The sequence below is a fragment of the Neopelma chrysocephalum genome, unplaced genomic scaffold, assembly GCF_003984885.1.
Source record: "Neopelma chrysocephalum unplaced genomic scaffold, ASM398488v2 Primary Assembly neopelma1_98, whole genome shotgun sequence".
Lineage (NCBI taxonomy): Eukaryota > Metazoa > Chordata > Aves > Passeriformes > Pipridae > Neopelma > Neopelma chrysocephalum.
Genome location: NW_020897761.1, coordinates 3,123,922 through 3,138,810, shown reverse-complemented (window position 1 = coordinate 3,138,810; position 14,889 = coordinate 3,123,922). Strand labels below are relative to the sequence as shown.

General features: G+C 46.6%; 2 protein-coding genes across 6 annotated transcripts in view; both read left to right on the top strand.

Moving 5' to 3' along the window:
• KIFAP3 (kinesin associated protein 3) overlaps positions 1-8,749 on the top strand; it is a 66,376-nt gene extending 57,627 nt beyond the window's left edge. For 2 of the 5 annotated variants that reach the window (XR_003536098.1, XM_027694627.1), the window contains one exon: positions 5,382-5,551. Coding sequence is in view for 3 of the 5 variants with exons in the window: in XM_027694627.1 (XP_027550428.1) it covers positions 5,382-5,448 (67 nt within the window). In the remaining 2 variants the exon portion in view is untranslated. Of the gene's footprint in view, positions 1-5,381; positions 5,552-8,324 lie in introns of those variants that run through there. The other 3 variants (XM_027694625.1, XM_027694626.1, XR_003536099.1) reach the window with 2 other exon arrangements.
• A 5,459-nt stretch (positions 8,750-14,208) lies between these two features.
• The window catches only part of SCYL3 (SCY1 like pseudokinase 3), a 21,330-nt gene continuing 20,649 nt past the window's right edge, over positions 14,209-14,889 (top strand). Inside the window, exon 1 of the mRNA XM_027694630.1 lies at positions 14,209-14,335. The gene's annotated coding sequence lies outside the window, so the exon portion shown is untranslated. The remainder of the gene's footprint in view (positions 14,336-14,889) is intronic.

The following is a 14,889-nucleotide window of genomic DNA, read 5'->3' as shown; positions in this document are numbered from 1 at the left end:
ATTAAGGCAATGTACTCTTCAGTTTATGGAGTTGACAGATATACTTTGGACTGTGCAAGGAGAGAGGGGGAGGAAAGGACATCTTCCTTTTTATTGCCTGCTCCTCAGGGCTTTTTAATTTGTTTTAGTTCTTAATTAATTTTTAAGAAATGGATGTATCTCATCAGTGGGTTTGGCCAGTTGTCGAGCCAAGAGCATGGAAGATGTTTCTGTCAGGCTCATAATGGAAAGCCAGAGCCCTTGGTTTCTGTTCCAGCTCTGACTGTGCACTTGACCTTTTAACAAATCCTGTAGAGAATGGCTGATAAACTCCCTGTCCCTGTGGCAGGGCTGTGAGCCTGGCTGAAGGAATGCTGCAGGAGCTATCCTGATGCCCTGCAAAGAGACAAGATGGCTCTGAAACAACTGGAGTCTTTGAGCTGCCGTTTTGCCCCTGGCTATATTGTGGATTGGTTGCTTTTCTAACAGGGCAGAAATACCCTTTTTTTTCCTAAGGAGTTTTACAGAATAAGCAAAAGTCTTTTCTGTCTATGTCAGTCTAATTAGAGCCTTCTTGTTACTGTAGTTTGTCATTTGGCTGTCTTTAATGTCTGGGGTGTTTTCTCTTCCAATACTCCAATGGGAAGCTGAGGTCATGGAGAAAAGGCGCAGCTTGTCCGGGATCACACAGCAGGTAACTGCCAGAGCAGGAGCCCAGCCCACAGCTCAGGCTGCGTTCACGGAGCGGGGATGGCAAGGGCTGCAGCTCCCAAGCAAGGCTCCACTGAATTTGGCTGAGCAAGGTCATTTGGCTTTGGTTCGGTGCTTTCTTACTATTCAGTTTGGAAATTTATTTTTTTTTTAATGTTTCCCTCCCCCAGTGGATTTTGGCGTGGTTATTGCTTGGTGCATAGCTGGAGCCTGACACAGAAGACACAGTGCTCATTTCTCCACCATTGTGAGCTTTGCATTTGTTTATAATTAAATGGGAAAAACAGCAGTATTGTGCTGAGCTGCAACTGGGCACCAAGTCCAGAAGCAATTGGAAACTTTAAGTCATTAAGTGCACTGAAGAAAGCTGGATCACATGGAAGGAGAGACATGATCAAAGCTGTATCATGATGCACAAGGGAGCTAAAGTGTTGCACAGGTTAACTTGGACACTTGTGAGCAAATACATCATTACTGGTTAAGGAACATTAATATTCAATGCTAATGTAGAGATGGACTTGGTACTTGATGCAGTGTGCACAGTCACTGTCCCTGCCTCAAAACTCCCCTCCTGCTTGAGAGCTAGAAAGCATGGAAAAAAGGCTTCACAGATATGGAAGAAAAAGTTAGGGCCATTAGAGGCAGAATTTAAGAGACTTGTGGTTTACAGTTTAACGTCATTACCAGTAGTGGGAGAATCTACAGTTACAGGACATTATATAAAGAAACATTTGTTTTTTCCTAAGGCTTCCTCAGTTGTATGCTTTCTCCATAACCCATGGTTTGTGCTCTTACTCTGAAGCACAGAAAATTTATGGTCAGTGAAGGAAAACCAGAGGTAGCTGGCACGTAAGAATAAATAGGATCATCTTGATTGCTAGACTCTAAGGAAGGGAAAAAGCATTGGGCCTTGTGTCCCTTTGTGATGCCCTCTGCTCTTTCATGATGGGTGGTAGGAGAATGGGATCCCATCCAGTGCTTAGCTGACAGGGAATATCAGCAGAAAGGCCACAGAGTCCATGGGCTTCACAGGCTCTGAGCCTTGACTTAGGTGTGTTGGTTCACTGCTACCTGCAAAGGATACCATCTTCTTACCTAAAGATAACATTAGGAGCTGGAGGGGTGTGTGTGTTCCGTGGAATTCAAACCCATTTCCTGCCTCCTGTGCTTGGATGCACATGGTGCCTGAATCCTCACTGTCCCATGGGTCGAGGCCTGGATGCCCCCAGCTCCCCTGCTTTTCTGTACCCTGCTCTCTGTGCAGAGGAAACCTGTGGATGGAGGGAGGGAGCTGCAGCCTTTACTTATGAGCTGACAAGACTCTGTCACATCTCATGCATGATTACACTGCCCTGCACTGCAGTCCTTGTCTCAGACCTGCACTCCAGCACCTCTCATCAACACTTCAAAAACAAGCAAACAAAAACACCCACTGAGATGAGAGAAAAAATATGGACTTTGCTGCTGGCAAACCCCTGTGTCTCTTGTTGACAAGTATTATAATCAATAAACTGCATCTCATTTGTACAGATTATAATGCTGTGCTTGTCTGGAGATTAGAAACTGGAGTGCCACTCCTATGGCTCAGGCTCCTCCTGAGGGAAAAATATAGCCTTCAGTATTCATCTGAATATAATGTCTTTTTGTCTGTTATACGGGGAAGCTTGATGCAGCATTGTGGAATACAGGGGTTTATGGCATGGGAGTTTATAAGAGAATGCAGGATGGTAACTGTATGGTGCCAACAGTGCTGTCACACATGAGTAGATTCACAGAAGGGAAACTTTAGGACTTCAAGGATGCACTGCATGAAGTTCTGAATGCCTGCCTGGGATGAGGTGGGGGATGACTTGAGAGTGAAGACAGTGCTTTTTAGAAACAATAATACCTGGTATTAGAGGGAGAAGGTAGAGAGGAAACAGAGAGGTTGCTATGAACTGTACTTATATCAGGTTTCTGAAAGATGCTCAGAAACTTTTTGGTTCAACCCCCATTCTCTGATGCTCAGGAGCAGTTTTGAAAAGCTGCAGGTGTGATCAGTGGCAGGAAGAAGAGTGCCATGTGTGTCAGCAGGGGCTGCCTGTTCACACCTGCACATAAACCCTCCCAGCAGCTCATTGGAGCACCAGAACTTTGGGTGGGATTCCTTCATTTGGACTTGGTAGAGTTGCTGATGAGGTGAGAGCTGCAAGTAATGTTTGGTTGGTCTTAGCAAGGTTAGAAGATCTAGGGAATTATGAATTTACAGATTTTTTTTAAATTTAAAATAGATTTTATTGTTAATAAAATTATAAACCTTATATCCCTGGTAAGTAGCTGAGAGCCTCTGAGCCGTCAGTTATTGTTGATGCAGAGTAAGGAGGGAGGATTGACAGGGTTTTATAACAGGTTTAGGATGAAAAGAAATGTAGCTGAAACCTTAGGTCCGGTGGAAGCACTGTACGTGTTTACCTTGAAGTTCATTTTCAGTGGGCAGTGATTCCAGGGTGCTTTAATTTGGGGCAGAAAAGGATGAATCTTTGGCCCTAAAGTGTGAGCTCCTAAATTGGTACTTCACCCTTGAAGGCTTTTCCTGGGCTGCCTTCACCTGCACAGGCAGTCCCCGTCTTTCACTGCACACTCTGGTACAATCATTGTCATAGTTGTTCATGCCTCTGACTGTACAGGCCTCTTTCCCAAACTGGTTTTTTGCTGGGATTGCTCCAAGATCCGTGGATCTTCCGGGGGGGGGTTCACTTGGACTTTAAGGGGTTACTTGTGACCAAGAATTTCCTCAGTGATGCTGGACTTGCCTTTCTGAGTCCCTGTTTATGCCAGAGGAATTAGTACCTTGGAATTAGGATCCAGTTTTAGAGCACCCTGTCAGCACCAGCACAGGCACCAGTGTGAACAGTGGTGTGGACAGGCTCAGGTGTCTGTGGCTCAGGAGAGCTCTGCGGTCACTCTGCACCCGGGCGCTAATGACCCAGCGAGACTGTGCTCAGAGCCTCTCCTCTGGTACCGTGCCCTGGGGAGCAGCACAGGCACCTGCAGGGAAACCCCAGCAGAGGATTCCTGGTGGAGTGCTCTCTGTGGGAGCCTCCCAAATCTTCCAGATGTTCCGCAAAGCCTGTCTAGTCCCTGGGGCTCCGGGGGCAGGAGGGAGTTAAGGAAAGGAAGTATTTTGTGGGTACAGTGAGACACTGGCTGGCATTTCCTGTTGGGTGGGGGGACACAATCATTCTTTACATCTTAAATTATGTGAGAGCACCTCGGATCCTACATGGGCATATTAATTTGGATGTTATGAATCAGAGCAAGCATCAATAAGCAGAGCTGTTAAGAAATCTCTCCTCACTCATGCACATCAGGAACATTTTCCTCTTCGGCATGTGTTCTTCAGTTCCCCAGCAGTACAAGCAAATTGGAAAGTTCAGCTGTCATTTGGGGAAGGTCATAGATCACACTAGCAGCCTGAGTAATCCAAGAGGTTTTAAGTATCATAGCATTTAGTTTAAAGTGAAATTTGCTCTGACAGGGGCTGGCAGACCAATAGGAAAAAGAAATATTTGTGCTTGGAGAAGTGCATGTGTAGAGACCTCGAGTATAACTGATGGCTGGAAGTGATTTCAGTCTAAAAAAAACAAATCATTAAGAGAGTGCATAGGGGTAAAATACACAGTTCATATTTTAAAGGGTCTCAAAATGAACCAGTAACTGAGGTTAGCAGTACGTAGTAATTAGCTGGGCTGTTCACTGTTTAACTCCATCAGCCCCAGGCGTGGGGTGAGGTTTGCACAAGCACACGGTTGTGCTGTGCCCGTGGGTTGCAGGCGCGGATCTCTGTGCGCAGGCGCGATGCTGTGAGACAGAACTGCCTGAAATCACTTGCAGAGTGAGGCAACGGCTTAAGCCATTTATCTGAGGGGTTTGTTGTGGTGCTGCATGATCCATATCCTTTCTACAACTGCAGGGGTGCATGCACTTCTACTAGGTACCTAAGTGAATAGGGGTGAGTATTGGGAGGGAAAAATACTAATTCTGGGATGTGTATTGTTGCCCTAAATGGCATAATTACATGTCCTTAACTTTTTGGGAAGACAGGCTGATGCTTGCTCTGCTCAGCACTGAGTTTCCTGGTAGATGCTGTATCATAAGGCCAACAACACATTTTTCCTAGGAGCAGGTTTTGAACTTGATTGCTGGTATAAATTTGAGCACACATGGCACAAATCATGATCTCAGGCCAGTCGTTACCCAACAGTGTTTACAGCTGCAGAACTACCATCTCTCCTGGCTCTCCCCTTCTGCTGTTCTTGGCAGAAGGGGCAAGGATTCATCAGGACTTGGTTTTTAAACCCGTCTCCACCTTGGTGGGTTATGCCCTTGGCCTGCCAGCCTCCTGAGCGAGCCAGACTCTGGACTCAGTCTCCAGGCGCGTGTTGGCTGTTTGGTTGTCCTACCCCTCCGTTATCTCCTGGGCTAAGGAGCCTTCCCTTCAACTATGACAGGCTCTGTGCTGCGGCCTGCCAGGGCAATCAGTCCCACAGGCAAAGCTGGTGTGCTTCAAGAGCACTAACGTGTAAAAATGAAGCCAATTTTTTTCAAGCATGGTCAAGCGTTCATTTACTTAAGAGAAATATTTAGATAGGAGAGAGTAGTGATTTGATCAAGGTGTTTTAATGTGATTTTCTGTTCCCTTTTTTTTTTAGCTGTCCAAAGCAGTTATCAGCTGATCCATCTCTTCCAGTTTTCTTCAGGACACTAACATATGTCTGAACCATTTGGAAATAACTGATACTCCTCAAAGTTTAAACTCTAGGGATCTTTACCTAATTACTTACACGTTTATAAAAAAAAAATATTAAAAAAATGATTTGCTGAGAATGTGATTGAAACCATATTTTCCCTGCTCTTGTTATCAATTTAAATACATTTAGAAGTTCTTTGAATAAGGATTACTGAGCTGGAAGTGGCTGGAAGAGCTCAGCCTCCAGCGATAGAGGCCCATTGCCACCACGTGGCTCAGGGTGTTATTACACCTCACCCTAAAGAGTCAGTAGTGTTTTAGTTTGGGGTGTATAATGGAGGGACTAAAAGAAGCTCTGGACAGGTCTTCAACTCCTCTGTTGTGTGCTTCTCTGCCACAGTAAGCCCAAGGATGGCTCCTTCTGTCTCTCCTGTGAGCCAAGGCATGTCCCCTATAAGCTTGACTTGCAGTCAGCAGCCTCAGGCACCCTCTGTCTCCTCGCTCACCTAAACATCATTCCAGAATGAGCCTTTCAGTAGGGAGCAGACATTCAAAAAGCCCTTATTCTACCACACCAGTAATAAAAGCAACTTACCACAACTGACATTGTTATAGTCACAAAAAACAACATTGAAAGATAAACCCAGAAAAGCATTTTCTGTTAAAATAGCTTTTCATTATAAATCAAATATAGACGTTTTAAGGATGTTTGGAAGACAACAATGGAATTCCTGAGTTTGAAGGTAGCCTTAAAGGGTTCTGCTTCTCTGCAGTGGTACACATGTAACTGGGAACTTGTAGAAACACAGCAGAACCCAACCCTGCACTTCCAAATCCCACTATGCCTTCTTTTAGTATATTATTAACTCCTAGCATTGACAGTACCAAAAGAACTCCTAAAGAATTGATGTAGTTCTTCAATTGGTTTGGTTTTTGGACTGCCAAAAAAACTGCTCAGCTTTGTGCTTGTCCTTGTTGACTTGTTTGGAAGAGCTTTGGGGTCTCTATTGAGACATGGGCCCCCAAGGGCAGCCCATGCGAGGTCTGTCTGTCAATCCTTTGCATGCTGGAAATCAGGAACAGAGAGGAGCAGGGACCATTCTCTGGCTAAGGTGAGTTCACCGTTTGGGGTTTCTGGAGATAAGAGTGAAACACAAAGTAACAGGATTTCTCTTAATCCCCTCTTTCAAAGCTTCAAGCCTCATAATGAGAAAGCTGTTGTTTGCCAGGTACAAAGGAGGCAGCTGGGAAAGGTGCCTCAGAGGTCACCAGCTCATTTCCTAATGAGCTTGAAAAAGAGTAACAGGACTTCAGAGTGGATACAGGAGAGAACCGGTGGCCAGAGGCAGATGTGGAGCCAGAGGAGTGTGTTCACAGAGCTTTGCACCACTGCAGGATACACCACAGCCACTCTGCTGCTCTCTGCTGTGCTGAAGGGTCTGCTCAGACTGATGGCTCTGTGTAGGAGGTGGGGACAGGGGCATTGCCCGTTCAAATACACACAGGCAGACATGGAAATGCAAAGCACGGCATTTCTCAAGATATTTTCAGGTAAACTGGAATGATTTTCCCTGCAGCTTGGCTGTTGATTGTGTCCCTTCTCTCTCAGAGGACAAATCTCAGCCTCAGACTTTCCACCTTCACCTGATTATCAGAACATCCCATGAGTGAACTAGTTTGCTGAGAAACCAGGCACCAAGGATCCTTTTCTAGGACCTCACTGAGACACAATGTGGGGAAAGTGCCTTTGTGAGGACAGAGTGATGGACATGGTCCCCCACCACTGCAAGCTGAGCCCTTTCAGTCCAACTGATTCAGCAGTGCCAGCTTCTTGCTGAGCCAGGGCCTGGGGCCCACCCATTGTACATCTTCTGGAGGGGTCATTCTTTCCCAGCCTTGCCTGTTGCATAACCCATGTTCCATATGGATAATTGGCAGTAATGAGGTTCAGCTTTTCCCCACTCCAAAGGCACTTTGGTTCTTTGTGTTTTGACAGTCTTCAGAGGGGAAGTTCAGCTCCTTTCAATGCATCTTTAGTCAGAAAATAAATCAGGATCCTTTTTCATTTGTCTCTTTACTGAAGTGGAAGTTAAGAAGTGACATAACTATGAATAGGCAGTAGTCCAGTGTCTTAGGCAATATTCACTTTTCCTCTACCTCCTCCATGAGAGTTACTGTGGAGCACAGTGCCACTTTTCCCTATGCAGTTTTAATATCTAATTCATTGCTGTGGTACTTTTTAGGTGTAAGGGATTTCTCTTAAGGGAGACTGTAGGTGCTATTCTATATGAAAAATTAATTGTTCTGTCTCATTAGTACATAGCCTTTCAGTATATGATGAATGCTTTCTGCCATTTGGCTGCCACCCTTGTATTCCACCTGAAACTCCATTCTTTACTGAACTATGTTGCTGTGCCACATCTCACTTTCTCCCTTCTAGCTGGTGTTTTCCCAGGCACTTCAGAAATGTTCTGAAGGCAGGGACTGAGACTGTTCAGGGGTGCTGTGTAGGGCAGGGTTACAGTGGGCTTTGCCAGAAGCTTGCACCAAGCCTTTCCTGAAAGACATGTTAACTTCAGTGTACAGAGGGAGAAATCCAGTTACAGGAGTGAAGTTCTTGGCCAGTAAGTCCATACAAGGATGGAAGAGAAGAGGTCTGTCTCTTCTGGGATCTCCCGTGGACCTGAAACCCTTTCCTCAATAGGAGTTGTGTTGATTTCTCTGCAGCATTTCTTTTCCCACCGGGGAAGAGGAGATAGAGGAATGCTGGTCAGAAGGGAAACATGAACATGGCTTGCAAAGTTGCCTCACAAAACTCTGACAGGAGGAGTTGGAGACACCAGCCTTAGTGTACCTTCTCTGCCATACAAAAACCTGCAGTTTCTCTCTCCTTGTTATTTTGTAGCATCGCAGTTGATGGATTCGGTCAGTCCCCAGGGGTTCCGGGCCGCCCAGCCACTGCCTATGGATACCGCCCGGATGAACCGTATTACTACGGCTACGGAGCACGGTGAGCGCCCGCTGGCCCTGGAGGAAGCGAGGTGTGCCTGGCCAGCACAGCTCTGTCCCTTGGTAATGCATGACTGTACCACGATGGGGCCGTCACTCTGTATCCTTTGGCATGTGTAGCTCCAGATAAACGTAGCCTTTCTGGGTCTAGTGTGTTAGTGACAGTGTTTATTCTTCGGTTGCTCTTTGTTATTATTTTTGTACAGTATTCACTCTGTGACTTGAAAGCAGGAATTGGAAACTACTGGACTGGAAAGTGTCACATTATGTATATCAAGCTACTAATTTAATTTCTATTAAACATAAAAACCTGTGTGGTCAGCAGTGGTGAATGTGTTTCTAACCAATGTTTCATGTGTTTTACAAGACATTTGAGTGCTCCATGTGCAGTGTGTTTAACATGGACTGTTTCCCTCTCACACTTCAGTCACAGGAACACTGTTAAGCCCCAGCATCTCCTGGCACTGCCCCGACACATAGTTTGGACTGAAGTCCAGCCCTGGGTCTGAACACTTTAATAATGGAAAGATGGCACAGATTCACTCCCTGGAGCTTCAGATATTTACAATCTGGTTTAAGTGCTTGAGAACACTTAAAATTAGAAACTACACTACAACAGAATACCTTTACCATAGCATTTAAGCAGAGCTCTGTGGGCTGAGAGAAGACAGCCACATCCCGAGGGCCAGCAAGAGAAAAACACTCTACCTTGGTTCAGAATCCAGATGCAGAGCCTTTCTCCCATCCAGAAATACAAATCCATCCTGTCCTGCTCGCTCATGGGGCTTAAGCTGGATCTAAGCACGGATCACTGAGCAGCACAGACAGGCCAAGACACCTTCACTTTGGGCTCACAGTGTGGGGATTGCTTAAAGCCAGGTTTTGAAATACGCAACGTGCACACAGAGTTTAGACTGAAGCTGTTCTTTAGCTGTGCACCCCCAGCTAACAGACACAAGGAAGTGAGGGAAATGCCCTCTCTGCCACAGCCATCAAGGCAGTTCAAATTTTCACTTTTTAAAAGAAAAGCTACCTCTACCTCATCTTTTTTTCTTTCATTAATGGTTTTTGATTTGCAGAATTGTTCCTCTGCTCTTTTCTCCCTCATTTATGGCTTAAACAGAAGGCTGCTTGCACTGGGGGCTGATCCTACTAAACCTGTTGCCATAATCCCATAGGACTGGGGTCTGGGCTGGGAAGGTGATCTTCAAAGGCATGAGCTTGTTTAGGAAGCTGACAGACTATTAGTCTTATACTTCAAAAATACCTTGGAAATCAAGATTGTTCTGAAACCTTGCTTTACCTTTAAAAAGTGTGCAGGTACTTTTGTAAGCACCGTTACTCCCTGTGTTTCACATGCTTCATGACTGGAAACAAGGCTAAAATTAGCCATGGTATTTTTTAACCAGTTTTCAGCCTCCTCCCTGTGCTGGCTTCTTGTTCATTGCTTCACTCACTGGAGGTAGGTAGAAGAAAAGCATTGCCAAGATTAACTAGTATTTTTAAAATTATTTTCTATACCATTTTAAACTAATTTTTATGCAGTTCCTTAGAACGCATAAGATCTCACTAGAAACATGGCAGAAAACTGGAATTAAACTAATGGGTTTCCAGTGCTGTACCTTTCTAGATCCTTTCCTTTGTTCTGAGGCCACACTGGATTTGCCCAGCGGTTGTGCTACGTTTAGTCAAAAGCTTTCAGATACTTTTATGGTTATAGCTGTGAGAGAAATTCCCCAAACTGCACACTCAGACTCAGGCTTTTCTTCTGAGACTGGCACTCGCTCCTCAGGCTTTTCCAGAAAATTAGTGTGAAGTTATTTAAAGCAGTTGCCCTTTTCATGGAATGTGTTTTGGGGGAAAAACAAAATGAAGTGGGTCCTTGGAGTATATGCAAACTATCAATGAAACTGAAGGAGCCTTTAATTGGAAGCTTCAGGTTAACGAGGAGCTGCAGTCGAGCTCCAGCGAATGGGTGGGTGTCTGTAATTGTATTACAGTTGTGACCATGCTGAGAATAAATGGCAGTGGAAAAATCTCTGGCAGCATTTTTAGTATTCAGTGTTAGGAGTTTATGAGAAAAGAATAAAAGATCAAGTATTTGTAGCTTTGCCTGGCAGCAGCTAAGAGAAGAACATCATTTATCTGCAAGCAGAGCTTGGTAAAAATTACTCAGCACTTAGTAGCCTGAGGACAGAGCCTGCTAGCCAAGATGAAAAACAGCTGTGCCACTGCACTCTAAGGCAGGAGGGAGGCTGATTTTTCCCTTTAATTACAGTTCCTGAGCCAAAAGGGAGAAAAAAAGATAGGAGCACATAGACTTTTCAATCTATATCACATTTCCTGTGGGTGTTGGAGGGAGCCTGGAGAGTCTGACCTGTTTAATTATATGTATTTATGGATTCAATCCCTGGGTACTGTATCCTGTATAAAATGGGGCGAGGAGGGATCTGCTTTCTTTTAGCAACTTCTACAACTTTTGTCCTTTCCTCTTTTTCCTGGTTTCTGACATTGTAAGGCTCCTCTTTTCTTTCCCTACAGGAGCAATCCTGAACCATCCCAGGAGTATCCTCTTTCCCAGCCTGCTGCTAATTAATTAATGAGTTTGGTTAGGCAAGTGTTTTAGATATAATTAGGCTGTAAAGTTAATAGCACAATGAAACAAGCATGGGCTGAGAAGCTCATAGGTCTGGTAGCGATTACAGAGGCTTTGTGCAGATGTACGGGCTCGTTTCCGTGAGCAACGGGCTCAAAGCAGCCGCCTCACATCGTGTGCTACGTTATTGCTTGTACTACACGAGTATTTAGGAGCTTACCAGGGCAACAGGGTGGGGAAAGCAAAAGTAAACAAATATCCTCATCCCTGAGAGCTCATGAAGGACCTGATTCAAGGTCTTTTAAATATCCAGGGAGTGTGGAGCTGTCTGCTGACAGTTTAACATGTGCATTTCATTCTGAAATCAGACTGCCATGATTCTGTTTAGTTTAATCCATTCTGGATTATATGAAACAGGAACAAGATGTATCTTCTTCTGGAATAAGCAGGACAAGCTCTTTTTAGATACAAGAGATTTCAGGCCCCTCTGGCAGCTTCTTTAGTGGAGTTCCTGTAATAAGGGCACTGGTAAGCTCAGATGTCCTCTTGTCATGCCAGGAGGTTGAGAACAGTGACAACCTCCATTCCTGCTGTGACCATCCTCAAAAACCAAGGAAAACAGTGAAGCTGACTTACTGGTGCAACTCATGTGGCAGCTGTCAGCCCCTGAAGTTATTGTGATGTGCTCAGTTTTTCCTCAAGGTTAAGGTTTTGAGGTTTTCTCCTGAGAGAGCTCTGAGGCACTAGGAGAGGTGCTGGAGCTGCACAGACGGCAAGGGGACAGCGCTGCCCTGCACGTGCTTCACAGGCACAGGGTGACATTTGCAACCAGTTGGTCTGGACACCCACTTGAATAAAAATACGGACTTTTTCTGGAGCTGGAAAAAGTATGTTGGGGTCCCTGCCCCCTAAAAAGAGAAACCCACTTCTGTTTATTAAGCAGTTGAGTACTTGAGAAATATTAGCAGCAATAAGCTACTGTGCTGTAGTTGGAATTAACATGACTATGCGGGAATAGGACATCATTGGAAAAGCCATCAGCTGGGAGCACCACTGCAGCCTTGTTTCCCCCTCCCTTTCACAAAGGCCACATGGCCTGGAAGAGGAAGAGCTGGAGAACATTTCTACAGCACAGAGAGTGACTGCACCAGAGTCTGCTGGACAGACTGGAGCTGTGGATGTCCTATCCCTGGAAGTGTCCAAGGCCAGGCTGGATGGAGCTCTGAGCAACCAATTCTAGTGAAAGGAGTCCCTGCCCATGGCTGGGGGTTTAGAACAAGATGATCTTTAAGGTCCCTTCCAACCTAAACCATTCTGGGATTTTATGACAATGCTCCCCAGATGTCCCTTTAGACCTTAAAGCCTCTATTCCACAGATGTGCTTTTTGCCCTGTCCTCTCCTACAGTCACTGGCTGGCTGTCTCTCCACTATGCCAATCTTTTCTTGTCCAATCAACTTAAATAACCAGTTACAAACCTAATGAGGTACTTGCTACGAGCTCTGTAATCCTGCTGGTTCCCTCTGCCCCTGAAAGACAAGGGTAGAGAGGTTCATCAGCTCCTGGGTGGTCCTCTGGAGGAGCCCACCATTGGTTGTTTTTAGGAAAGGCAATAGAAGTTTGTGGACAAAGCCCAGCTGGGGTGTTTGTGCATCACCTGGTGTAACAGGGCCCTAAATAGGACACACACCTCGGTGCCTTCAATCTATGTGGAACAATGGACTTGCACAGGAAAAGCAGGTAAAGGCAAGGAATGCTTCTCCACAGAGGCTGTCCAGCAAAGGAAATACACCATAAATGATGCAGAGCAGCCAAAGTTTGCCTTTTCTTCCTGACAGCCACATGAATCACACCATAGCCTGGGGCTGGAGCCAAGTGCTGGGAGCAGAAATCAGATGTTGCTTATTAAGATTTTTTTATCTTTAAGTTGTTCAGATCTTCTGACCTTCTGCCTTTGCCCTGCCACAAACACACACAGAGGACATACAAATCCTCACTTAGGCCTTGAGTAAACTGTGGTGAGGAATGTCCAGACTTTCCCTTATTTTTCACTTTGGGGCCAGGCATGACTGTCCCATTTGGGCCAAAGACTGGATCTTCCCTGCCTTTAAAGAGGGAGGTGGTGTACCTTAATTTTCTGTAGTTTCTGTTCTTGTGTACATTATATTACCCCTTAACATGTGACATAGTGTACGTCATACTACGTATGACCCATTTTACTTTTCTGCACCTTCCTCCTCCCATCATCTTCCTGCTTTATTTAAAAAGACCCAGATCATCCATCTGCCAGCATGTGCCTGTGCCAGAGGACTCCTCCTAGCACTGTGTCCCTATGTTAACCTTGACATGCCAGCTTATAGCCTTCCCCATGCACAGGCGTAGGAGAAATCCATCCTCCTTGCTCATCTGAACAAATGGTGAGACTCAACTGAGTGGAGTTTGGGTGTGGATCTGAGGGAATCCCTTTTCCTGTGCAGGTTCTGTGGCTAAAGGGACTCTGGCATAGATGAGCCACTGGACAGCAGCCCCATGTCTCTGGGATCATCCAAGGTGTCCATGGACAGGAAGGCTTCACGAGAAATGGGGGGTGGGGAAAGTGTACTGCTAAAGAATGCAGTCTAGAAAGTTCCTGCTGGATTTGACAGCACAAAACTCAGTGCAGGTTAACCCGTGGAGTTGAGTTACTAAAGAAAGCCAAGGTGTTCCCACAGTCCAGACCACCTGTGTTAAACATGCTGCCCTGGCCATTAAATCTGTGTCTAGACGAGGCCACGGGTATGGGCTGTGCTGCTGGTTCAGAGTGACTGAGCAAACCACATCCTCACGTCCTGGCGCTGCAGGAAACTGGAATAACACCGGCGATACGAAAATAGCGTGTGAAAAGCCCAGACCTCCCACCACTCTGGAGTCATTCCTTTCAACCTTCACTCTGCTGTCCAAAACACTCACGTGAAATCTCTCCCCGGAGTCACTTTACGCTGCAGCGCAGAGAGCAATTAGTTTTAATGGCATTAAATGGATCTCCTCACGCAGGAGGTGCACTGCCGACTGTGTCAGACAGACCACCTGCCTCGCTCCCACCCTGCCGGCCCCGGTCCTTGGGCTGGCGGGAGGGTGGCACCGGGTGCCCTGTGGCAGCCACGAGGAGCTGTGGTAGGAAACGAGCCCGGGACACGGCCCGGCGGACGGGAGGGACTGGGGCTGCGGGCAGAGCCGGCAGGGCACGGGGGCGACAAGGACATTTAAAACTGTCCTTTGAAAAGGACACTGCGGTGCTGCAGCGTGTCCTGAAAGTTCTAGAAAATATGTCTGGTAAGGAACGTCTGAGGGAGCTGGGGGTGTTGTCTTGAGGAGGCTCAAGGAGGACCTCAGTGCTCTCTACAGTCCCTGGCAGGAGGGTGGAGGGAGGTGGGGGCCGGGTTCTTTTACCGGGCCTGCAGTGAGAGGACAAGAGGAAATGGCCTTAAGATGAGATTCAGATTAGACACTAGAAAAAGTTTTTTCACTGTTTGGTGGCCAGACATTGGAAAGGGCAGCCCAAGGGATGGTGGAGTCACCATCCCTGGAGCTGTTTAAGAGGCGTCTGGATCTAGCGCTGGGCGACGTGGTTTAGAGGCTACAGTGGCAGTGCCGGGTGAACGGCTGGACTGGACGATCCTAAAGGTCTGTTCCAACCCTGACGGCTCCATGATTCTGTGACTCCATGATTCCAATGACGCCCTCCCGGGGCAGCCTCGCCCTCACCCAACATGGCCGCCGCCGCTTCGCGGGCCGCGCCCCCGCGCGGGGTGACGGCGCTGCGCCCTCCGGCCGTGAGGGGGCGCGCGCGGGGCGGCGCTGCCGGGCCGGAGCGGACGGGCGGGCGG